The 27,656-nt window shown below is 42.4% G+C and overlaps 1 protein-coding gene across 2 annotated transcripts in view; it reads right to left on the reverse strand.

Moving 5' to 3' along the window:
* otofa (otoferlin a) overlaps positions 1 to 25,035 on the reverse strand; it is a 70,790-nt gene extending 45,755 nt beyond the window's left edge. For both annotated transcript variants that reach the window (XM_071543950.1, XM_071543951.1), the window contains exons 1-3: positions 24,928 to 25,035; positions 19,198 to 19,256; positions 7,194 to 7,282 (exon numbers count right to left, since the gene is read on the reverse strand). In XM_071543950.1, the coding sequence (XP_071400051.1) occupies positions 7,194 to 7,282; positions 19,198 to 19,256; positions 24,928 to 25,009 (230 nt within the window). In that variant the 5' untranslated portion in view covers positions 25,010 to 25,035. The remainder of the gene's footprint in view (positions 1 to 7,193; positions 7,283 to 19,197; positions 19,257 to 24,927) is intronic.
* Between the last annotated feature and the right edge of the window lie 2,621 nt (positions 25,036 to 27,656).

The following is a 27,656-nucleotide window of genomic DNA, read 5'->3' on the forward strand; positions in this document are numbered from 1 at the left end:
GATTTTTGTGTGCTGTTCAATTTGAATAAAACATTTTTTTAATTGTTACTGTTTGGTCTTATAGACAAACGTTACATTATTGCCCCGCTTAGCTTAATAGCTAGGCTAGCAAAGTAACATCAGCTTCACCAAAAGTTGTCATGACTCTGCAGAAAAGTTGAGAAAAATGTTGTGGTCGAGTTAATGGAGCGTTTCGGTTCAGTTCTGGAGGACAAGAAAAAAAACGACACCACCATCAATCAAAAGGACTATATGGTGGCTTCAGCTGACAGAGGCTGAAGCTGAACAGATGAGCAGGAGGGAAGGAGAGGAGAGACGAGGCTAAAGTATGCTGGAAGAATATGAAAATGAAACCATGCTCATAAAACTCAGGTGGGTTGAGTCTGACCTGTATCTTTTTTCAAGGAAGTCTCCCATTTTCCTCCATCCACCTCAAAAATACTGCCATTTTGAAAGTTAAACCACCTTAACAGTCACTTGAACCCCCGATCAAAAATTGAAGTTAATCAAAGTTAATCTTGGTTTAAGGTAAAAAGTAACAGGGAATGTAGAAGCAACAGAATTTATTAATAAACCATAATTTAATCAAGTTTAAAAGTCAATCCTTGTTGGTGCAACCCAACCTCACTATGTGGAAAAGTGTACTTTTACAAAATGATTCCTTGTATTAAAGTTACATTTTGCCTAATTTGGATTCAAGCCAGTAGGTACCTTCAATCTTCAAACCACTGCTTCCATAAAAGTCTCAATTTGGAGGATGAAATATTGAAGAATGAATATCAGGTAGCAGTTGTTTTCCAAAGAGCATTGGTTTGTTGGAATGGGACCCTTCGGATGTTGTTGTCTCGTATATAAGATCTTCATTTCTGTGCCACCCAAGGATCCTTCATACAGTACAGTAGTGGGAAGAAACCCGGTACAGTCCCCATTCAACCAGCCAATTAGAGCTGGTGAATAATTTAGCGAGTTTCCCCCCAAACAGAGTATTGCTAGCAGAGCAATCAGTCACACACAAAGAACGTGCAGCACAGCCCACACTGAACACACCGCATGTCAGTCCCAGGATAATGATCACTGCCACACACACACACATGCAAAATGATAATTCAGATTGCAAATAAGGCTGTCTATGGAATACAATGTATACCCATAGCATAAATACATGGCATATATGATATTACATATTTAAATAGAGCAACAAGAGAATCACAAGACACACAATCACCAGGCTGGATACGAGACCACAGGGAGAGAAACTATCATAAAACTAGCTGATGACTGAAAGGGTACACAATCACCACATGGCATGCACACACACACACACACACACAGTACAAATCCTCGGGGATCACTGCTAACGATGTGAGCTGCCCAACAGGACTAAGGTTTTATGGGAAGTGACAAGCAGAGGAGACAATGAGTTTCCACCATGTGGATGCTGGGATCATCAGCACCACACACACACATGGACGCGCACACACACACACACACACACACACACACACACACACACATGCAAGCACAACCCGCATTAACTACAGCACCAATAACCAAAAATAGTTCTCTTAAATTTATAACCAAGATTAATAGCAATGACAGCAGCTCGTTATCAGTGAGCCAATAAAGAGAGAGTAGACTGTTCATCACACCAGCCCTCTATTACTCTTTCCCTCCCTGTGTGTTCCCTCCCCCCCCCTCTCTCTCTCTCTCTTTCTCTCTCTCTCTCTATCTCTCTCTCTATCTCTCTCTGTCCTCTCCTATATCTCTTGCTCCTCTTGAACCAGCCGATGATGAATGCAATCTCCAGTGGGAAGTGAGGCTGCATTAGTCAGAGCGGAGATAACCGAGAACTTCAATAATGAGGTAAAAATTTACACGGCCTGAACTTTGCTGCACTTTGAATCCCCGTTATGAAGGAACCTGCTTCCCCTCCGGCGCTGACAGATGCTGTTTCTGTGGAGGTGCACGTCTCACTGCTCCCCGCGGAACGACGCCACACCGGTTGCTCAAATCTACCGGTTTGATGTGACTCACAAGAAAAAAACGCCTATAGAGGAATATTCACTGTTTTGTGCGAAAACTTGTCTTTGGAGTTTAATAGAAACTTCAGTTCTGGGCAATATCCCCGACAATATTACCCCCAGACAATATGCTCCACTCTTTCTTTTGCCACACAATGGTGATCAATATGTCCGGCGCTGCCTAGAAAAGCAAATGGTTTTGTCGGTTCCTTTCAGCCATTGTGCCGGCGCGCACGGGCGCTGAATAATTGAGCCGAGCGGGGGCCTATCATGTTCTGCCTCACTTTTTAGCACTTCAAAAGGTGGCATTCATTATTGATTGTACGTCTGCAAACAATTTACTTTCATCTGCTCCATAATTCAGAGCTCCCTTCCCTTTCAATCGGTATTATTTTTCCCGGTGAGCTTTGAGTTTATTTGATGACGACGGAGAGAGAAATCAGAGGCTCAGGTGAGGCTGCGAGGATGAGAGCAAAACTTTGAAATGCAAAATATTTTTCTGGTGAAATGGGACCGGCTGTTCCCAGGACCGCGCTAATCCACGAAAGCTGACAGTAATTCAACTGGAGAAGAAGGGGAATGGGAATTTTACACCTGACAAGTGTGTGATTTGGCTTTTGATTGGCGTAGGAAAAGCTTCTGCCATGCATAGCACCCCATTGGTGAAGTATGACACACACACCCCAACACCCCCCTCCCATGCACACACACACACACACAAACACACACACACACACACACACACACACTTTTTGAGTTATTCCAGTTACATAAGGTTCAGTTATTACAGAACTTTCACATAGCTCAAGGACTAAAAATAGCTGGAATGGTTCAACCTCTACTGTAATAACAATGACAGCAACAACACACACACACACAGACACACACACAGACACACACACACACACACACACACACACACACTCAAAACTCTGTTTATCATTAGTTGTGGGTGGCAAAAGTGAATGAGTATCGCTCTTCCCTCCCTCAGCAAACACTGTGGAGTTGCCCTGGAGCAAGACACTTAACATTAAAAAAACGTAATGTAATATTTACTTCTAAATATTACCTCCCTAACTTTTTGTGTAAAAATACACTTTTCAAGAGATGGGCTAAAAGATGGAGGAACAAATTACTGAAGCGACTTAAACTGAATTACGTAAGAAAATGCCAGCACACGAGGGAGAATGTGTTGGGGTGAATCTCCATCACTGAATCATTTATAGTGTCTCTGAGTTGGCCTTAACTCAACCATACACACACACACACACACACACACACACACACACACACACACACACTGGCATCACAACAGATCTGTCACAGGATAAAAGGATATGAATTATATACTATTTCAGTTATTTGATTCATCCAAATGTCAGCCTTTGAGAAGCAAGAGAAAAAGAGAGAGAGAAAGAGAGAAAATGTTGGTGTTGTTTTGGAACCGCACACAACTGAAAAACTTTTTGATCTTGTTTTCAGTGTTGATGTCCATCAGCATAGTGTACACTGCAGGCTCGATACAAAGAGAGATATGGCTCACAAACACAAACAGAGGAGAGGAGAGGAGAGAAGGAGGAAGAGGAGAGGAGAAAAAGGAAATAGAACAATAAATCAGCTATGGGGCATGGGTAGATGCGATGATAGGGTTAATGGGAAGCATCAAAAAGTTGACAGGAGCAGATGAGAAAGCGGGGGTCCTGTAATATTACTTTATCGATCGTGCAACGGGAAATCCCTTCATCTCCAAATCACCCCCGAGTGACATAACACAGAGAGCAATGAGGCCATCGCTCACATAGAACATAATACATCAGTGAAATACAGAAACATGCTGTAAGTAAAGACCAGTGCTTATGCTTCTGGGGAAGATATAAGGACAAGGTACAAATCCACTGCATTCATTCCAATGCCTCAGAAGCGAGGAGATAAGGATAAAAACTAAAGAGAAGAATGGCTCAATGTTTGTCAGCTTGCATGGTTGGTAATGCGAAATGGTCTTTGAATGGGTACAAATGGAGATGGTATAAAGTTGCAGCCAAATAGCCCCCCTGCTGGGCTGCCGTGCCAAAGTCCTGTGGCTAAATGAAACCCAGTGTGTTACTATAAAGATAAACAGAAACCCAAGCAAGAGGGAAGTAAAAAAGGGAACAACACGCATTTGATTTTGTGCCGCAGTCAGAGGAAGCGAAGGGGGGAGACGGAGCGGGGGCGAAGACAGAGGGGAAGAGCATCCACATGAATTATAAACAGGCTTATCTCACTTTGGAGGGAACCTGGCGCAGTATAACCCAAAGCCCATTTCAAAAGACAAAAAAGAACTGTAAGTGCCTCGCAAAGTCTTAGGTATTCAAGACGGGGAAGGTACTTCAAAAGTTTTGCGTGGTTTCATGCGATATTGATGTGCTTTCTGTGTTGTTTCAAAGGAGAGTGTAGAGCTTGAACACCAGCCTAAGACGTTTGAGGCACTTATTTCTGATTGATCAATGGATCAGTCAGTGGATTAGTCAATGGATTAGAGGCAATACAGATGCAATGTTTTTTAGTATTGATGGTTGATGTTGAGCATACACCAGAAACAACTGATTTCCATCTATTTCATCCTGTTCCAATTACATCTAGTTTGAATGTAGTATAAACATTTTGTGATTGCCATCTTGTTAGGCATATAACAATTAGTCAAATAATTCACGTCTGCAGCTACAATGAGCTGTTTCTTTGGAGCTGGACTGATGAGAATTATACAAAACAGCATGAATTAAAACTAATTCTAAACTGACTAAAAAGGCTGGTAAGGCGCTATGATTGCCCAACTTGATTAAAGTATCAGAATCCGTCTTGCACTGCTCTTGTGAAGGCACAAGCGGAAATATCAGCCCTTTATCAGTTTCATGCTGCTGAAGCAAATAGCTTTACATTTGCATGCCGCTCTCATCCACCCTCTGATTTTGTGAATTGTTCTGTGATGTTACGATAATAATGAGTCATTGTTGGTTGAAGAGAATATTTATATACACAATCATGCAAACTCCCCTCTGCTCCAGCGCATCATAATTCACAGATATTCCACAGCTTGCAGAATATAGAAGCGTATCTCCCAGCCACAGGAGAAAACATATAATGAAACACGGGCTATATGTCACTTAACACAGCACAGAGATCAGCACGCATCATTGCCTTGCCTTTGTGTTGTGGTAATGTGAAGCTGCTCATCCTACTTCTGGCCTTAGCAGGGTGTGACACACTGGCCTTAGAGCCTATTGATGACTACAGTGATGAAGCCTATCAGTTACACTGGCAGCGATGCAGCATGTGGACATATGGAGCAGGTGTGAGAACAACACAGCTACGACTCACCGTGAATTATTTACCTACTCCACTCTGGCTGGGGTATAGGGCGTGTGTTTAGGTGTGCGTGTGTGTGTGTGTGTGTGTGTGTGCTTGCACACTTGAGTGTTTGTGTGTGTGCGCATCTGTCTGTGTTTATTTTGTATGTGTGCATGCATGTGCATTTGTGCTTGCGTGTGTGGAACGCAGTGTATCAAATGTCAAGTGTGTATGTGTGTGTGTGTGTGTGTGTGTATGTATGTGTGCCCCTATTTCATGTACTATCAACATTGCATCTTTCATACACCAAGCATTTCTTTGTATTGAAGTTGTGATAGGGCCTGCAGTATGCAGTGTGCTGAAGGGCATCGACACCAAAAACAACATCAAAAAGTTTTTTAGTTACATGTAGTTCAAAAATGGCAACACAACAGCATCTTTTTTTCCCCCCTTTTTCCCAAAGGCTGACATTTGAATCTGGGTCAAATACTGTTTGTGTATAATTTTTTAAGTTTGTTTTAGCCTGACTGCAGTGCCAGATGAGTGGGGTTTACCACATCAGGACAACTGAAATCAATTGTGAATTGTCAGTAAAGAAGACAATACAAAACTGACTTTCAGACATTTTCCTATGATTGTCGAAACTGTCCAGCACTATGAATTGTCCTGTGTGACTGAAATGCTCTTCCTGTTTCCTCATTAATTACACAGTGGCACCAGAAAAGACACAATGACAGATGAGAGCTGTCTTCATGTAGAAGTGACACAACATCTGTCCACAGACAGACCTTTCACAGGGTTTTAGCTCTGACTCATCTGTCTAAAAGTGGCCGAGAAATAATGTATCAACACCTACACACACACGCACACACGCATACAAAGGTCCCTGGCGGTGATGTTGATGAGTGCGTGGGTAGAGTATGTGTCCGGAGTCAGGACACACCAGTCAGTCGGCCAGTTAAACCCAGCAGCTGCTAACTGTCTGATTAGATTTACTACAGTTACAACAGATGGATAGACTTCCTGAGGACACACAGTGACCCTCTGTACATCTTCTCAGAGCTGGAGTCAAATATACTTCAAGGGTGAAGAAGAGGAAGAAGAAGAAGAGGAAAGAGAGGAAGAGGAGGAAAAAGAGGAGGAAGAAGAAGAAGAAGAAGAGGAGGAAGAAGAGGAAGAGGAGGAATAAGAAGAGGAATAAGAAGAGGAAGAAGAGGACGAAGAGGAATAATAATAATAAGAGGAAGAAGAAGAGCAGGAAGAAGAGCAGGAATAATAATAAGAAGAAGAGGACGAAGAAGAAGAGGAGGAAGAAGAAGAGAAGGAGGAAGAAGAAGAAGAGGAGGAAGCCATGATTATATCATGCACACACACACACACACACACACACACACTGCAGGAAGCCCAAATGATTGAAGAATAAGTCAGCTTCAACATGATCCTGATCACATTTTCCACTCTAGCTCCCTGCTTGAAACTAGCTAGCTGTGTTTTTCATGATGTGATTGTTTGGGGAGCTGGGAGTGACAGATGTGTCCATTACTGGGGATCTAATGCTGTTTCATTACCACTACTCACCCTCTATGGAAAAGTCATTCATAGCTTGCCCTGTGGTTTGCAGCCCATTCAATTGAGTCAATTTAGAACAAGCTCTCAGGGGCAGAGGGCTTATAGTCTAACATGCCATTAGCTGAGTAACACACACCACATGTCAGTCTGGATTGGGCACACACTCTGATGGAAAGGGGACTTTAAACTGAAACTGCAGTTCAGTTTACTCTGAAACACAGTGTGGTGTTGCGAATGTGATTTTAGGACAACCTGGGAGCAGTTTTTCTACATTACCTGTTGGAAAAGACTTTGCTGTAATTGTACACTTGGATCTCCAGCATCTCGTTTCCATCCAGCTTGCTGGCGATGGGCCATCGAAATGTCTGGAAGAGAAAGAACATGAAGGCTTTAAAAAATAGATTTTGTCTCAGCAGAGTTATCCAGCAATCAAATCATGATTTCTATCAATGTCCATTCAAACCAGGACAACCAGAATTTGATGTGAAAGCAACTGACTGAGTTTAATTGAATCCTAGCCTAGGACCGAGATTCAAGGCCCTGCTGAAGTGTCCTTGAGCGAGGCAATTATCATTATTATTATTATTATAAACATCCACAGACTTTACAGCACTGGACCAAAATACTGATGAGCATTTTTGCTAAAAACGGCACTTATTAATGAGTACTTGAAAATGCCTGAGCACATTATTTAGATATCCTTGAGATAAGCCCCGGTTGCACTAACTGTGAAAACAGCTTTCAAGGTTTACCCTTTTCTCCTTTTTTACTTTAATTAGCTCTGAAATAGAGTGCAAATTGGATTTCAGGTGGCCACTTTTATTCAGCTTTGACAGGAGACGGGAAAAAAAACAAAAAATCATTGCATCTTTGTCTTAAATCATGTTCACCACAAATCTACTCAGCGATGTCTCTGCTAATTGGCTGTCTCAGATTGATTAGCCACTCAGTAGAGCAATTTCCCTTTATTCAGACCGGTCTTAACACAAGTCTCTTTTAATGGCCTGTCTCCTATGAATGATATGAAGCTGAGCCCTGAGGCTGATCATTAGCAGTGTTGTAGTTTCTCAGCAGAACCACAGGATGAATCAAAATCAATCAGAATCACTTAAATCATCAAGTAAGATAAACGTTTGAGAATTTGTCTGGGTGACGTTATTGTAGTGACATACTGACAACAACAACAACAATACTATAATCATTATCAATATCATTATTATAATTTATATGGCATTTTTTCAAATCACAGTTATAAAGCAATTTACACAGATAAAAACCAAAAATCAACTGCAAAAGCAATAAAAAAAAAGTAAGATAAAAAAGCAAGGCAAGAATCATAAAAAACAATAACAAAACATCATTACATAGAAGAAAGTCTAGAAAAATCTGTTTTAAAAAGTGATTTAAAAATGATACACATCTAGCCGGCTTGGGCTCCTCAGACAAGTCGATCCAAAGTCTTGGAGCCCTGATGGCAAAGAACTGATTGCTTTTTAATCTACATTGTGGAACAGCCAATAGGAAACTGCCTGAGGACCTCAGACTACGATCTGGCTCATAAGCCATTAAAAAGTCTGTGATAAAGCTTGGTGCTAGACTTATCTGTGCCTTCGAAGTGATAGTAAAATCATAAAATCGAGGTAAAGGTGATAAAATTGATGTCATATTGTCTTTTTCTTCCAGTAAGAATCCTAGCTGCTGTATCCTGAGGCAGGAATACAGAGAGTTGCAGTAGTCCAGATCACAGGGATAAAGGATTAAAAAAAAATATTCTACAGTTGAAAGAAACAAGCTTGCACAACTCTCCTAACCTGTTTGCCAAAGCTCAAATCAGCATTGGAAATTACACCTACATTTCTTGCTACTGGCTTTACATTGGCAGAATACCTAATTAATGGTAAATCAATTTAATGGAGTTGGGTGGGCTGAAAAGGACTACTTTGGATTTGGCTTCATTTAGATGCAGAAAACACCCAGCTTATCTGCAAGGCAAGTACGTAGTGACAAATGTACAAGTACTTCACATACATTACACCCAGAAAAACCCCAAGTGATGCCTATACTCACAAGCCCCATCAACGACATTAACACACATATTAGTAAACTCCAAATGATGTTATTCTCCTCTCCAAGGTACTTAACTTGATTAATTATGAGGAGAAGCCCAGAAGCAGAAAACATTTTCTATTTCATAAGTAAAAAAAGAAAAAGCATGTAATACAAAGATTAGCAAGATGACGAAAAATCGTGACCTTGGTATTAGTGGTATATAAGGTTCTATCTGACTTTTTTGTCAAAACTGAGTTAGTCGCATGAACTTTCTATGAGTGCCTGTTGACATATATGTGGTGTTATTTTTTTTTAAATAATGATTTTTGAGTCTGTAAAAAACAAAAGGACCCATCTCCATTTAACTCAGTGGATGCTGAAAACTTTGAAGCTCAATATCTCAGAACTTCCTGAAGGCAGATAGAACCTTATAATTCTAAGCTAACGAAATTTGTATATTTTGTTTCACATTCAGCAAATCATCTCTCAACTCTCTCTGCTGTACTCCAGCACCGGTGAAATGAGCCTATGTCATGGCAGAGGGATGAAGGTCGGGCCGGTGATTTAAAGCTCATTGGACCCCTGCTGATATTGGCCTCTCATTCAGGAAAACACAGTGTGCTGTCAGGTAGGCGGGCGAACGATCCATCAGGTCTGTCCCATTACTGAATCCTGGGGTTCCCACCTGCTACTGTAATCCATACTGCTAGACTGCCCTCCAGGATCTCTGTACGTGTGTGTGTGTGCGTGCGGTGTGTGTGTGTGTGTGCCATTACACCATCGCTCAGTGCTTGCTTGCCCCGCCGCTCCCTCTTCCTCATGCGTGTCGTTCCTCGGGCGCGGTGACGTCGGGCCTCTATGCACAGACCCCCGCGGTGACGGTCATTGGCTCAGATTGCATCTAATACAGCAGCACTGCATCTCATTTACGGCTAAATCTGTTGCAGTCTGTTTGAATAGCCTGGGGAGAGAGGGGCCGCAGCGTGGTGTTAATGCTCCACGGATGACGGCACACACACACACCCACGAACCTGGGATAGCTGTCCAGTACTGAGTTAATGGAACAAGGTGGAGGCAAGGACTGTTCTGTACTGTATACACACACCGCCGCATGGTCACACACACTGTCCTCTGCTTACTCGATACATACACACCACTGTAAATGTTTTGGTTTATTTAACAGGCACAGTCACATTAATTTCCCCATAGTAAAGATATCTACTGATTTTATTCAGCCAGGCGCAGAGAAACCAATCACATGGGTGCACTGGTAAAGTGCAGGTACACATCTCTCTCTCTCTCTCTCTCTCTCTAGCTCTCTCCTACACACACACACACACACACACACACACACACATACACACACCCACACACAGATGTACTGACTCTAGGGTTCCCACTGCAGCCATTGTAAATCCATTAAGTCTTATCTGTGTGTCTCCCAATTCGTTGTGTCTTCATTCTCTGGCATGCAGAGTCCAACAGTATTTATCTCTGAAGGAACACATGCACATACAGGAATCCTACATACAATGAGGTAAGGTAATTATGCTGCATGGTGCCTTTATAGCCACTCTGATGGAGAGAGCACCTTACTGCGGTTTAAATGTTCACCCAATACAAAATAAATAAATAAATAAAATGAGAGAATAGAATCCATTCAGGTAAGAAAGTGAAAAGGTTTAATCTGCTTCAGCTGTGCAGGTTTTAACAGTGCAGCAACACAAACATTTGGAGGGAAAAGACAAAGTGTTCTTCTGCTACGCAACATTAAGCTGTAACATATTTCACATTGTTCAAGCTAAACCATTTTCTCCACCACATACACCTTTTTGTTCTTTTCTTACATTTTTTTTAAAACTGGAAAAAAAATATGCAGAAAAAGCTGAGTTTGCATGTACTGAAACCTATTCTGCAAACTCATTATTCAGGAAAATAAGAGGTATATTTATCATTATTGCTCAGCTCTAATTGGCCATGCATATTTCAAGGCTTTCACTCTTCCTCAGGCAGTTCACCTCCACACTCACCTCCAAATTTAAATACATTTAGAAGCACATTGTCAGGCGCTGTCATTGTGTTGGCGCTGTCATTTCATACAGGCGAGCACCTGTATGAAACACATCAACAATTAACGCTGGATGCAAATTATTCCAGGTTTAATTTATGGACACTTGCTCATTATGTATAATTCAGCATCGCCATGGCTACCCCAATAAAACCCTTTATGGGATGACTGTAGCCAGTCAGGTGACCATCATGAATCAACAAATGAGTTTCTAAAGAGGCTAAAGGCTGCTGTTGACAAATGATAAGAACTATTGTTTTGGACGGCAAAAGCTGCAGAGTCGGTGGCGAAGTTAAGATATATTAGATTGCCGATGTGTGACCTGAGAAAGACCCCAGAGACAGAGGCCCGTTTTCCACTGTGTGATGTGACCTTTAGACGATAGATGAAAGCGGTAGTTGATGGAGCATGTTACATAAAATGATATACCTGAAAAATTCAATATAGCGTATATGAAGAATAGCATGTTTGTAAACTGACTTTGCATTCTCTTTATCATTTCAATTACTTGGGTCTTTTGTAAATGACATGCTGTTAAAATAAATAGTGTTTCGTTCATTGCTAATAGTAAACTTGGGTCAAAGCAATCTATGAGGACAAGAAACAACACTCTTAAGATCATTATGTAAGTACACAATAACACTGTTGAAGTGCCTAATGAAAATCTTCCTAATACTGTACTCATAATGTTGTAACAGCACAATGTAAGCACATACAATTACATTGTACACTTATGCTGTATTGATGCCTTGTTCTTACTTTGTAAATATATTTTGTGTTATAGGGATATTTTCATTAAATGCTTACAATTTGTTCTTGTGTAATCCAGATACTTTTCCATAACTTAATACACTGGACAGGCCACTGAGGCCAGTGCAAATTTGTATCCACGTTTGATCCTCACCAGCATCATAAATGAAGTTAGCGAAAGATACAGCAACGGAAATTACTATAAAGTTACACTGCAATCAAGTTCTGTACAGTTTTGCAGCACTATGCAGTTCGGACTTGAAGCTGCCAAGCAAGTAAAACAGCTGCAGTATTCTAAAATCCAATCCAACTTGGCTCATTAAAATGTATCACAGATCTTGTGGATAAAGAAATGTGTGATATTACTTCTGAAAAGCAATCTTCACTGCACTATAAAAAAAAAACACACTACCCAGTCTTATGCTGCAGCCTCCTCTCTATTCTCTGAGCCTACTCTAGAGATCACACATCCAACTCACTCATCCCCCCACTAACCTCCCTCCTTCACAGATACTGTACCGTGATACGCGGCCTAATTGGAGGAACGAGGCCCGCTCATTAAAAGTGACGGGTATGATGAAGCTAACCGGAAGCCCGGAGGCCACGGCGGCCTATCAGAGGGACTAAACGCCGAACTGTGCTCCTGTGATCCCACACTGCAGCACAGAGGTAAGCAGATGGGTGACCGGGTCATCACACCGTCCCCCCGCTCCCCCGTCCCGTGACGCTTCATGCCTGTTGCCATGGACACGGAGGATGAAAACACCTCCGTGATGAATTATGAACAATATGCTCCCTCTGTCTGGTGAGATACGGTACGGCTATAATTAGGAAGCTTCTGTATACAGTATCTTTTGTGCAAAGTTTAAAGTCGTGCGTTGTTATCTTTTGATGATGCCAACAACTGCAAGTCCTCCGCACTTGGTTTCTCCAGGCTTAGATGTATTCTTAAAGGATAAAAGAGATGAAGGTAGACTGCTGAAAGAGGCAGAATACAGTTCAGTGAGGTTTGAGGGTGAACACGAGCCAGTATGCCCTTTCTCATTACAGCAGGCTTTACCGGCCAGCTCCAGACGCTACATAATATCTAGGATTTTCTGGATGAGTAAGGAGTTTATTTGTGTTCCCCACATTGTGTACGGTACAAGACAAGAGAGTCCACCTCTGCAACAGTAAATTATTAAATGCCGGAGCTCCACTCACCTACACATTTTCTTACATTATTCAGCTTCCCTCAATATTTTCTCTTCTTTTCCCTTAGCCCATGTGAGGTCGGCTGGTTTTTACATAACGCTGCCGTCGTGTGAAAACCTTGAACCTCTCATGTTGGTGATATTCATGTTTTTACTTGAACTGAAGGTCTGTGCTTTGCGGGTTGAGCAGGTTCCATGACTCCAGGGGCAGTGACACTCATTCAAAACCAGAAGTGTCGTTTCAAAAGCAGGTGCCATTCTGAAAGCACAGCAAAGATGCCTTTTTGGAGATATAAGGTTGATGCTTTTAATCTGTCTCACTCTATTTTTATGTGCACTAATAGCATACTGTATGTATAATCTTCTGTCTAAATATTTGTCTTTTCTCTGCTCATGTACCATGTGGGTCTGTTGTGTAACTTGTTTCTCGCAGCGCCATGTTACCAAGACAAATTCCCTGTATATGTTTCCAACTTGGCAATAAACTGAGTCCTTTTCATTGTGATTCTGATCTGATCCGACCGCAGTGATAGGAGAGGTGCAAGAGGAAAACACGCTGACTGATGGAAAGCAGATTACCTCAAGGAACTGTCCCTCTGCTCCATGTGCTGCCTTCCTTTGACTCACTTTCTCTCTCTCTCCCGTGTGTGTGTGAGTGTGTTCAGTGTGTGAGTGTGCGAGAGTGTGTGCGAGTGTGTTCACGGACATCTCAGACACTCTAGATGAAACGGCATCTCTGATAAGCTGGGTCTGCTGGGTCTGCTGGTCGGTCTCTCCCCCCCCCCCCCCCCCCCCCCCCCCCCACACACACACTCTCTCTCAATTTACTTTTTTCGATTGGACTGTCCATCCATTCACTTCCATCCCTGCTCTGTTTCTCGCATGTCACTTTTCTCGGCATGCTCCAGTGTTTCCACAGTGAACCCTGTGCATCTCCCTTTCTTCGCTTCCTCTGGAAACACACTCTGCTCTATTGTGATAGAACGCCACTCTCTATGTATGTCAGGCTCATTTGTGTGTCAAATTAAATACCAAAACCTTATTGGCATTGAGCCAGTCAGAATCTTTCATACACCTGGAGCATATAATCATTAGTGATTGTGGCAGCCATTAGCCATGGTTAGACAGTTTTCATTGCTGCTGCTTTCCACCTCATTAATCACCATGCACAATATCTGATTACTGTATTAATATTATGCAAGAAAAACGCTTCCACCAACGGCTTCATGCAGGTTTTACTTTCAAGCACATACAAAAAGCGACTTTTACCAAATGGTGTATATCTAATTTTCTTCCTTTCTCAAAGCTGAATGGCAGTGCAATACGACGAGTCGGCAGGTACGGGAGACTTTCTTCAGATAATTCAGTGAAGTCTCATTTTGTTTCTAGCCGGACTCGGTCTTAATAAAACTGCAATCAGCTCGCCGGTTTCTGCTGTGGCGTACCAGATGGTGCAGAGATAATGAACAATGCACTTGTCAGGGAAGCTGCTCCACAACTCCTTAAAGTCAGGGAAATAGGCAGCGTTGCGCTGTGAAATGTCTCTCGCTCCACACTTCAAAACTTTTATGCTGAGTTGGATGTTTGTTTTTTATTTAACAGCAGAGGCTCTACTGTTCATCTGGTACTGTATCCTAGAAAAATAAATACCCTATACCGTGTTTATTGATGTTTGGCTGCCAGATCTTCTCCAAATATGACGTTGTGTCCCAAAAAGGCAAAGCAAGAGCCCAAACTGTGAGCGCATACATTGTTTTTTAATTAGAAAGCATGTATTTCTAGATGCCAAGAGGCTGTAAACTAGGTTGCAAATGGTTATTATTGGAGCTGAGCTGTCCCAAAACAAAGCTCCTCACAAACATGCCTCCAGACTGTTTACAGCAGCTGATACCTCTTCATCACAAAGATACTGTACCTCCTAAAGGTTTACAGCTATCGATCGCTCACCTACTCTGCTCTCCAGGATCCTCTCTTTCCGCCTCAATTCCCACCAAACCCTGCTACAATTGTTGGGACCATTTCTTTTTCTTCGATACAGGCAAGAAAATCCATCTTGCTTCATCCCAGCCCTTTTTCTCTGTCTGATTCATTGCCAAGCAGGACAGCTGCAAACCTCAAGACAGAAATCTATACAGAACTAGTTGGGAGGATTAATAGAAAAGGTAGAGAATACAAACTTAACATGAAATCGAATATTCAATAGCAAAAACTGTATATTGGAATTTGTCTGTGGTTCTGTGTTCATTTATGATCATCTTTTGTTTTTGCTACACTTGAGAATAATTTTGTGGTTAAGTGACTTTTCTAGAATTCTTTTTTTTGTCATTTTGTTTTTATACTGAGAGGATTGTCACTCATGAGAGGGACCCCTTGAAACAGAGGAGTTACATGCTGATGCACATGGATACACAGGCACACACAGGCACACAGGCACACACACACACACACACACACACACACACAAACACACACACACACATTTCTGGAGGGAATGTTATATTTTTACTTCTTCCAAGAGCACACATTGAAGAAGTGACACATCCCCTACAGAAATTATGGTGTGTGTGTGTGTGTGTGTGTGTGCTTGTGCATACTCATTCTGCAAGTTTTGTCATTCTAAACAGCACAACACAAATGCATAAGCCATAAACTTTGTACAATAGAGGCCAAGTGTAGATACCGTTATGCTCCTTTTGGAAGAAGTTTCTTTCTATAGCTTCCCTGCAGCAGTGTGAAGGTGTAGAATATATTCCACTCAGATTATGATTTATTCAGTACACTCAGAGTTGGGAAAGCACCTCCCTGGAGCAGCCCTGAATCTTAAAAACCGGTGGTGTTCATAAACTATTTTTAGTGCTGGAAATATTCCAGCTCTGATCTAGTCCAAAGAGTAGTCTACCACTCCTCCTCTCACTCGGTGGTGTAGTGGTCAATAAAGCAATGGCTGAAATATGAACTCCGGGTGGGGATCACCATAAGGCAACAAACAACCAATAAACAAACAAAAATGCTGTATATGTTTCCGAAGTAGCATGAATTCATGTTTTAGTTTTTTGAAAAGACTATTTTCAGGTAACTTACATCTGTCTGATTCTATTTACTTGTATCTATATCAGTTTAAAAGTGGTGAAAATCTATTTCACACTATAAAAAGATGGGTCAGTTGAGGTTGAGTTTAGGTGGCTTCACCCTCCACAACTTCCCTGTTCTCACACCTGCATACAGCCCAGCTATCACCTGGGAGCCAAAACATCTCAGTCTGACACTGATATGTTCTCCAAGCTAATAAGGATGTAAAGGAAATTAAACCCCTTCATAAAACAGGCATTGACCCACATAAGCAACAATGTTTCCTGTAACCCGAATGCAATCAGGGAAGTTGTGGACATTTCTAGGAAGTGACCGCGGTCTCCTGCTGCTCTTTATGGTCAGCCACAGCTTTCAGGTTTTGCCGCTGATCAGGAATCAGGCTTTCAGCGCTGGAGGGGGAAGAGCGCTAAGAACCGAATGCCCACGGCAACACAGCGACTCTGAAACCATTCAGGGCGTTGCAGCATGCAAGACTCTGCAAAAGCCATGAAAAAGTCATGCGATTCGGCATTATGCGTTACGTAATCGCGGGCCTCTCATTAAAAACTCAGACTGCGCTCTCGCTGTAGGATTGTAGGAGCTGGAACACAGTGGAGAGAGAATATTAATGTATTCATTAGATTTGCATAATATTCCTCTTGCCTTGTCTGCATAGTTCAAATCTCTCCACATCATGCCTGTTTACTTTAAATCCAAACATATTCATGATCATATTCTTGCTCTCTCTCTATCTCTTTCTCTCTCTCTCACACACACACACACACACACACACACACACAGAGACAGGTAGCTAGAAGCCACCCCCGTTAGCCCTGTGGTTACGCCGTTGCAGGGCTTTCCGTCCTTTGCTCCAGTTGTGTCTGACAAGTGAGGGGGAAGCCCTGGTGTACTGCAGCTAAAAGCCAAACCCCCCCCAACCTGGAATGAATAATGAATACAGATTCCCCCATCCAGTCTATGCGCACACTAGTTCAAAGGCGTTCTTTGCTAGTCCATGCATAAAGCAACAAGACACACATCTCTATGCTAATGGCCCTCGACTCCAGGGGCCGGACTGCGCTTACTGAGCCATGCAAACGCTCCTAGTGCCGGGCCATGAAGATGTCAGATGAGGAGGATGTGATGAGGAATTGCCCCAGTGTTTGCGGGACAGATATGACAACAGTACATGTATGCTTAGGCACCAGCAGAGTGCACACACACACACACACACACACACACACACACAAATACAGATTCTCACCCACTCTAGCCGTTCCCAAGGGAAGGCCGGACGTTTCATTGATGTTGAGTGATGCTAACGACCTCCCCAGCATTAAGATATGCAGGAGCAAAGCGAGAGCATCGGGTATAAGGCTGTCGCATGAGATACATCATATCATCACCGGCCACACAGTTCACTACCAGCTACTGTAAGAGAGAGGCTCTGGAGTCATGGACCATTTCAAACACTCCTGACGCATTGCTCCCTTTTGTTTTCCTCTCTCTCGTTCGTTTCACATGTGAAGCTGGAGAGGCACCGTCGTTTCTGTAGGGACTGTGTGTGTGTGTGTGAGTGTGTGTGTGTGTGTGTGTGTGTGTGTGTGACTATGCAAGTTGGCGCATGTGTAGAGTCATTTAGCCCTTTTCCTGATTAGACGAAAAACAAAAGCCCCGGTTATCAGCAAAGGAAGCAGCAGTCTGCCCTGTGAGCCCATCAAAGGAAAAAAAATGTGTTCTCTCTAAAAGCTAAAAAGCAAGCGGCACGACGAGTCCGAGTCCCCTCTGTTTTTCAAACCTCCCCTGGGACGGTATGCATTTTGTATAGTGCTCTCCTTATTTATTTCCCCCGGCTTTATCCCCTTCCCCCCCGTTCCGTCTCTTTGGCTTTCACTCTCTGTCGATTTCCTCCATCCCTTTTTCTCTCGATCCCTCATCACCTCCTCTCTCTCTATTCCCTATATGGCTCTTTGCATCTAAATCCATTGTCAAGCCGGTTTCCCGATCTGACGAGAGCCTCCAGGAATCCCACTGGGAATTTTACCAGAATCCCACAGCAGCGCAGTGAAAAGCGACTGACCAACCAGCATTAGAAGGGCACTAAAAGTCTTCTGAAAGGCATAGCCATTTTCGTATTGTCTCTCAGAATAAGAAATTTGTTCGACCTCAAAGTAGTCGAAAATGTCATATTATTAATTTTCACTATACTTTCTCTTTCACTCTTTCCCTCTCCTCTGCCACCGAGGGTGCTATAGCTGTTCCTCACCGCAGCAGTGGGGTGCGGAGTGTCGGCTTTAATCACACCAGAGCAAGTGTTCAGTGACACGCATGGGTGAAGGCCTCCACCTCTGCCTCCTCTCTCAAGTCCTGACAGGCCATCAGTGAATAGGAGAGGACCATTAGATGGCATTAGGCAGGACATGGCCCATTTACAGTTGAGAACCACTAAGATTTCGGTTTAGTGTAGTAATGAGGCAATAAAACATGATCTGGAACATGGAGATGGGGCGAGGAAGAAGGCTTCTTTAAATGGAGATGGTTTTTGTGAATAACAGCAGAATAATAACAATATTGGATAATTACGAGAATAATTCAAGTCTGCATAGAATGTAGAATGAAAGTAATAATCTGCAACACTGTAAAACAAATACATGTTTGTTTTGTGACTCTCTATCACCAGTGGATATAACCCAATAGTGGTAATTGTAAATTGATGGATGTCTCATCTTGGCGCAGCCCATTCAAATGTTTTGATGAGTCATTAACAACACAAGGATTTGAGACGCTTCCTTTTTAGCTCATAACAACAAAGTTCTGTCAGTCACAGTAAGAGATAAAGTACAGAATGATTGTTTTACTGTAAATGTGAAATACCACTGCAGGTACTAGTCTTATGTCTAAAATGCATTTAATCAAGTGTAACTTTTATTAATTTGATCACTTTAATCTGAGCCTAGATTTAGATTAAAATTGTAACTCGTGACCTTCTGCCTCTGGTCATTAACACAAAACCTAATGGGTGAGTTCAGTCTGCAGTCCTCTGCAATGGGGACTGCAAGGTGGCGGCTTCTATAAAGTTTAGAGATGACTGCTCATTACTCATTATCAAGGTGGGCTATTGTATGACAGAGAAAATAAACACGTTACTGACCTCATTAAAGTGGGCCGCCTCCTCACAGTTCTCTGCTATGCGGCTGAAGGAGGACAGACCTGAAAGGTGAGGAAGGCGTTAGAGGTTACAATTGGTTTAATAGTCCATTAACATTAATGGCATGGAAATGATTGTCATTTTAATTTGCCTGGGTGGAAATACAGAAGAGCATGAACCATTTATACAAGACAAATGTGGGTAAAATAGTAGTTGTAAATAATTCTTAGCATATGTTTTAACCTGCTTGGAGTATGATATGGGTTGCAGCATCAGGACAATTCAGATCATTTCAGGTATGTTGCCAATCATAGAGGAATACAAATTCTTAGCTGTGATTTTCAAGATTTTCTGGTGGCAAAACCCACCCATGTGGTACTCCAATCAGGTTTAACTAAAAACAAATCATTATTTGAAGGTATTATTTGATACCGGTTTGACATGTGACTATCTTGATTCTGTAAAAGAGATTAATCTGTATTAGCAAATATTCACACTGACGTCTAAAATCTATTTGCATCTGTCAGATTAAAGTCTGAGAAGACAAATTAATGATGATTTAAGCACCTAAAAAACACACAACTGAGACAGGCTGTGTGGAGCCACAGGAGACGGAAAAGAATTGCAGACAAATAAATGGCTACAATATGACTCATAACAACCCTGAATGTGACAGAAGAGATGGAGACAGAGAGAGACAGAGAGAGAGAGAAACTCAGCAGAATCGCTTCAGATTCACAATAAAATTCATGAGGAATAATGTGAAGGGAATCAGCATTTTGTCAGGGCTGCAGACAGTAGAATATACAATATCTCCTGACAGTCTGGTTGAATGATTGTGAAAAATAATATTCTGTCGATGCAGTGTGTATTCAAAGTTACACCGAGGCCAGAGTGGGGATATACAGTTTTTTTCCAGAGAGTTGATTTGAATGATTGCTAAAGGAGTCACCTGTTAGTGCCAATGTTGCAACATACAGTATACGCATACTGAGGTTTACCTAGAGAGTCGATTTACAATACACGTACATTAACTATGGGGATGGGAGAAGTAGAGGTTAGAGAAGCTGGCTTGTGAATGGAAAATTGCTGGTTTCAATCCCCGAACTGGCTGGGAATGAGGCCAACAGTAGATGACTGTAGGCTATGTACGAACAAATAATGTCAATATATGTAATTATGTAAATGTGAAGCAGGGCGTTGTCCACTGTTAAAATTAAAGATTCAAATTGAAAAAATGATCTCCAAATAGTGGACATAACATAATATTCGTCATGTAGATGGATTCATGAAAACAGCTATCCATACACAACTTAAGTACATAGGATAATCATCTGCATTTTGTATCTTTACCTTTACCTTTACCTTTCATTTATGCAATGTATAGTTTTAGCAAAATAATCAGCAACATGTCAATCAGTTTTAGAGCAGATCATAAAGTCACACTGTAACCTAACACCATGCAGACTGCAGTCAGTCTGGCTGCTTTGTGATGCTCATGAATAGTGCTGAACTGCCCTTGGAAGTTGGCTTTGTGTGTCTAAGGCTTTGTGTGGGCGTTCATGCCTGTCTGGGTGCATGTGGACAGCTGATATTTACTGACGCTCACATAAAGACGCACACACACACACACACACACACACACACACACGCACACACATCGACATACAAAGGTCGACTGTAATTGAATTAATTGTTTGAACAGAAATGAATAGATTCCGCCTGGCTGCTTCAGGACTCCACAACTTAGTTTTTTTTTCTGCGTTGAAAACCATGAACATGTTGATTGTTGTATTTAGAGACACATACAACACTGTTGTTGTGGAGGCATGATTTTCAAATGGATTTTCAAATAGTACAAAATAGTTTGTGCAGTTGACTATGCACTGTACTGCTATATGTTGTGCAACTTGTTGACTTGAGTCTCTGCCAAATGCTGTATCATTTGACTTTCCCATCAATCCCATCCCTCTCCATTCTCTAAAAAAACACATATCCCTTAAAAATAATCTACAAAATGAATACCACTCGAATTTCAGAGTGGCAGACAATATATTCCTCCTACGTACTTCACAACAGAGGCATCGCTGTCACACCAGAAGAGATGTGGGTTTAGGAAAGTAGATCATATGAAGCTTATGTAAGGTGCTCCACTCCGAGCCAAAACAACATGCTGCTAATCAGGTTGCCTTTTGGCCTTGGTGAAAAGAAAATATAGCCAGTTAGAGAGCAGTGGGCAGAGGCACTGAAAGAGGGAAAAGAAAGAAAAGAAAATAGAGGGACAGGATTGTTTCACGCAGGCAGACTGAGAGGAAAAGATTGGAAAACACCATGAGAGACTCGCACTGCTAAATAGACATGGGGGTCAAGGGGATACATAGGCGCTAACTAATTTCCTTTCAGCTTTACATGGATTTAGGAAGGGGTCAGGGTAAAATACAGAGTTAGAGTGCGGAACGGAAAAGCAGAATGCATTTTATTGGTCTGGCATTATGGGCTGTGTGTGTGTGTGTGTTGTTTGCCATAATCAGAGGTTCCCCTGGCGCTGAGCATCTCATCTTTTGTCGTTTACCATTTCCCCGTCTCTCCTGACCCATTTAGGAGGCGTACGGGAGACGCTGCACTTCCCAAGTAGATCCCTCAATTTAAAAACTAAACCCACAGTAAATGTCTGTTGTACAAGACGTGTGTACAATGCTGAACACTCGTGCCAGTCCTGCAACCGGGGCGAGATTGGAAGATAGACACAAATTGCCCGAGGAGCAGCGCGAATGTCAAACATCTGAAAGTTGGGGAGAGGGCTGGTGAGTGGTAGATGAAGGGTGAGTGAGAGAGACAGAGAGACAGAGAGAGAGAGAGAGGGAGGGAAGGGAGGTTACAACTTGTTCTCTAAATCAGGCAAGCTATAATTGAATATTAAAAAAAAAAAGAGTGACTCTGACTTAGTTTCACCAAAGCGGAAATAATGTCTTAATTTCTCATTTCGCTCTGACATACACTGTGACACAATATGCTGTGTTCCTTCTCCTGCAGGCTACTGATGCGCGGAGGCTCTGCATTAGCATCAAGAGTCGGAGTGTCTGTTCTCCGATAAGGCCGAGAGCCTCTGATAGCCGTAACAGCAGGAAGGCTTTGAACGCTATCTAAAAGATAGACAATAAATGTGGGCGCCCGTTGAAGACTTTCTGTGGGGGATGCCAGAAATCAATTAAGTTTTCAACATTTTTGCAAACTGCAGACACGAGTTTTTCCCCTTCTGATATGTGGCCTTTGAAGAAGACTGGCTTTAGTCGCTGTCGCCTGGTATCAAATAACCAACCGCAGAGCCTGTAGCCCGACTAGGGAATTCTCTGGTCTTCTTTATAGCTTCTTATATTGGGGGTTGAATGAAATCAGTGCACTGATTTATGGCTTTTATTTTCTGAGGATATTTGAGATGTATGGTTGTGAATTATTGCTGCCTTGTTGGATACCATATTAGGTTTTTTCTTTATGTTTTCCGGCGGCAGAGGGCCTGTCAGACACAACATGAGGAGTGGAGCCTTTATGTAACATCTCCCCACCAGCCTCTCCGGGGGTCATATACAGGCTGGGGGGTGGAGGGGGTGGAGGGGGTGGGGGGTGGGGGGTGGGGGGGGCTTCCTGACAGAGCCCTTCCTCTCCAGACAGGAAGTTCTCTGAGCTGAAAAGCACTCAGGAAACCCTACTGACAGCCTGCAGGGAAAAGGCAAGAAGACTATCAACAGCATCTCAAATACTCAGAAATGAGGAGGATGGGGGAGGCAAGACTGACGCAAGAATGGATGGAGTTGCCAACCAAAATGCTACATACAGTATGTAGTAGGCTATAACTGGTCTATTTTTTGATTAAAAGGTCTTAAAATAGCTTCTATAACTAGACAGAAGAGGAGAAGAGGGAGAGGCGAAGGGACTGAGAAGGAGATGATGAAGGAAATGAGAAGATGGGTCCTTTGCAAGACGCGAGTCAGTTCTTTGCAAAATAAGATATCCGCCATTTGAATCGGATACACCTGTTGTGACAAAGTGACTGCTGGCAGGAGAGTAAAACGTATGAAATGTGATTGGAGACATCAGCCGTCATGAAGTCTTTAATTGGAAAATAATACCATTTTACAGGATGTAATTATCTATGTTGTTAAATACTGAGCAATGAACACAGCAGGCAACATTTATTTTTCATTTTATCTACATCATTTTGAAATTAAGCCTTTGTGTGCTGTCTGGTGGGAGTCGTTGTGAATCAATGCGTCATGAAGTGATGTCAGAAGAAAATTTTCTATTTGATGTTATTCAATACAATGTTATTATAAGATCATCTATTATGTCATATCATGAGATCTTGCTGCATGATGAGCCTATAACAGTTTATTTTAGAGTTAATACTGATTGATTTTTTCATTCGCTGTCCCCCCCCACCCCCCCCCACCCCAAGGCCATGAAAGCATAAGCAGCGACAGTATTCACAATTGGACCTTAGGGGGACGAGAAAACGATCTAATCCTTGGCTTGGATGACACGGTTCGCGTAATATCAAGACCCTGGTGCATTTGCTGCAGCACAAGAGCACAATACTGGAACCATGTGTGTGATCCATTCACACACACACAGAGAGAGAGAGAGAGAGAGAGAGAGAGATCTGTAGCTTCCTATTGGCGCTGACAGCAGCAGAGATGCGACACCTGTCAGCTGTCAGAAAGTGCGCTGATCGCTCTCCAGGGTGCTGAAACGCCCTCCTCTCTCTCTCTCTCTCGCTCTCTCACACACACACACACACACACGCACGATATCGATGCATCAGATGACTCTATTGAGTTTATTGTTCCTCCTCCACCAGCCGCCCTCTACACGAGCCTTTCTGCCCGTATAGAGAATACACTCTACAGTAATAAGTGTTTGCTCTGAGGAGGCAGCCCGGGTCAGGGACTGTGATGGCCCTACAGAGGAGTTGTAAAACGCGAAATAACAGCTGTGGATTGGCAATTGCCCTGAATGAAGGAGAGGGAGAACCCCCAATCCCTCCTTCAATGATCGATAAATATCTTGCCATATGCTTCTCAGTCAATTGTAACCTCTTGGCTATTTTACTGCCCACTTAGTCAGTGGCTTCATGAGTAAAAAGCAAAAACAGCTCGTCAAACAAAAAAATCTAGTGGAAACCATAACAAGAATATAATAGAGAATGTAATATCACTATAATATTCCTAGGTGTGTCTATGGTATTCAGTAGCGAGTTTATAGTGACTTCATCGTACCTAATGCTCTTTTTTCTCCTATGGTATTAATAATAGGCTATATGGTAGCTATAATATCATATTCCTGTAGGGACTTTAGAATATTCCGATAGGGGATAGTTTTTGTATTACTACAGATAATATTTGTACAGTATTCTAAATCCTATAATACAAGTATGTATTTTGGGATTGCTATAGTTCTTTTTCGTTAGGGAAACGTTAGAGACAATAGAAAGGCTCACAGTGATTTATTGGGAGAATAGTGGTCAGTGAACAGTGGATGAAAAGCGCACTGAAACATCAGAGAGCAGCGCGTCCCTGCAGGGAGCCGCCGATCCAGGAGGGTTTCCCCAACTTTTTACGCAGCCGATTAACCCCATCTAGTTCTCTCCATCAAATCACGGCAGATCACACACTATACGGCGTGATTCAATGCCAAAAGGGCCGTCATACAAACACGTTGCGAGAAAAGACATCCTACCTCGGAATGTAACTTTGGCGATCCTGTCTCCTTTCCCACGGAGGTAGTCGACTGTCTTCAGGTGAACCACTAGAGCCATCATTAGTCCACGCTGACAAGAGGAGCAATTTTACTCCGCACAAATAAAAACTTGAATAGGTCGTAATCTGTGTTTAATGATCTTTAGGTGAGCCTCTCATTGCGTCTTGATTCGCTGGAGCAAAAAAAAACAAACAAAAACGTTTTCCATTCTACAGGCAGCATCTACTTTGTTTTTGTGTGACAGAAAAAAATGTGTGCATTATTCATGGGCTCCAGTTAACATGTTCTGCTGCTCCGTGCTCCGTGGCTGCTGGCTCTGTCGCGCATCTCCGGGCTGGCACTTGGTTTTACTCTTATCGTCATGGAGGAAGGGCGGGGGGCAGCGGACTACCGCTCCAGCACGGGGAAGGGGGGATGCTTTGACTGTAAAATATCAACACAATGTAATGTCTGTTAAAATTTCCATATATTTGTTTCCTATAAGCCTTCACAGCTGTAGGCTATTTCCATCTTCACAGCAGACAGCCTAGTCTCGGCCAATTAAACAATACAACATAATAAAATAGATTTATGTTGATGTGAAGTTAATACAGCCAAAAAGCCCAAACTGTGTCATTTCCATCCTGAGGCAGAATAACTGTAACATGCCTACAATATTCTCTAGGGACTTATAATATGACTGTGGTAGTCAATGGAGAGTTTATAGTGACATTTTAGTACTTTATGGTATTTTTTTTTTATCTCCTATGGTATCACTCCTATAATAGGGACTTACAGTTTTGCTGTGATATTTGTATAGTAGCTATCCTTCTCTGTATTCTAGGATTATAGTTTTTTTTCTTCAGGACAGATGCTGTGTGTAAAGGACAGTTGCCAGGCAACTCCTTGTTGCCCTTTGTGTCTCCTGGGGTGTGGAGGCAGAGGTCAGAGGTCAGATGAGCTTTGGGGTTTGTCCCTGTCCGGTGCTGGGCAGCAGGCGGTACTGGACCAGCAGATCGGACCTGGCATGGCTCTCAGAGGAGATGGCCTGATCACACACAACAGGAGCCACATCCCACCTGCTCTGCTGCCTGGCTGATGCAGGTATCTGTTACAACAAAAGACCAGCAGGTAGATAGCTGTGCCAGTGGCTCCCAGAGTGGGGTCCAGGTACCTGCAGGGGTCCTTTAGGGCTTCTCCAGGAAAATGAGGAATAGTTTGATTTCACTGTTATTTCACTCACTAGATGTTGGCACAATGAGAGAATGTGAAAAGGTGATATACGTATAGTTTATAGGTTTCCCTCTGCCTGCATACCCCTCAAATAATGCAGTTCTTCACTAAACCATATCTATCAGCAAACTTTGTTTCAGATGGGGTTCCTTGGGCCAAAATTGTATCAAATGGGAATCCATGGTCTTATGTATATCTATTTGGGGGTCCTTGACATTAAATAGTTTGAATCTCATATTCACACAGTTTTGCATTTCCAGATCCAATTCCACCTCATGGCATATAACAAGGAATAAACTAAATTGTGTTGTCAATTTTCATAAGTCTAGGTACAGCGGCCCCATCCACAAACGTCTTGTATGGAGAATCCTTCAGAAATATCACTGTCAGAGATTTCCAGGAGTACTGCAGCATGAATCCTTCCGACAGCACTTCAACGTTCCTGCCCCAGGCTGACCCCGGCCACCAGCAGGCCTCCTGGTCCCACTTTGTGAGCCTGTTTGTTAAGAGTGCAAACACCTCCACTTGACATGTGCATTTAAAAAATTAGGCATACAATATGATAATGTAGTAGCCTTTTTAGTCCCTTTTTAGATATATATATTCAGCACGGGTATCAGTTACCATACTGTAATACTATAAAAGAAATTCACCTGTGAGGGGTTATCCAGTTGCAGTGTTCCCTCCAGGCTTTTGTCTCTGTTTACTGAATCGAGTCCCCCTATATTCAGTCGCTATCTCAGTCAGCTGAGCTAATTAAATGTGTTTTTTCCCCAGCCCTCCCAGAAAGATACACACACACAAGGGTGGAAGTAACAAGCTGGTCACTCACTTCATCATGCCGGTGAAAGAGAACTGCAGATACCCGCAGGAGCAGCATCAACAACTACGTTTCAGAAAGAATATATAAGTAGTGTCTTTGCTTGGCTGGATTTAGACCTATTTTTTTGTGGCAGTCCTATAATGCGACATGTACAGGGATGCAGGCTTTGGATGTGCTGTCTTTAAAGCCTAGCATAAAAAACAGAGCTTTTTGAACTGCATTAATAAAAAGACTTGAAATGTGGAATTCATTGGTGTAGGATGAGTGAGTAATAGTGTTGAAATTGAGTTTAGTGTAATATGAATTACCAATTTGACCATTTTGCACTCTGTAAATGAATTGCGAACACAAATAAATTCAATACTGCCAATAAAATTGTAGTGCATGAACACTGTTCTTTCGTAATTGTTTCACTACCTTCGCTCAAACACACACCACTGCTCATCCAGTCCAACGTGATAAAACAGAAGAGACGGCTTATTACATGATGAGCCCCCTGTCTCTTCACACGCTGCCCTAGAGAATTAAAGCAGGCCTTGACATAAATAACCTCAGGCGTGTGTATAACAAGACAGGACACCTTGTGCTAAATGTACAGAACTAGCTCAAGTTTTACCTGAGGAGCAATCCATTCCTGTCTCTCTCTCTCCCTGTGTGTGTGTGTGTGTGTGTG

This window comes from Centroberyx affinis, unplaced genomic scaffold (assembly GCF_046629955.1).
Source record: "Centroberyx affinis isolate AG114_WGS23_722 - 3 ecotype Tasmania unplaced genomic scaffold, CSIRO-AGI_Caff_v1 ptg004420l_1, whole genome shotgun sequence".
In the NCBI taxonomy this organism is placed as follows: domain Eukaryota; kingdom Metazoa; phylum Chordata; class Actinopteri; order Beryciformes; family Berycidae; genus Centroberyx; species Centroberyx affinis.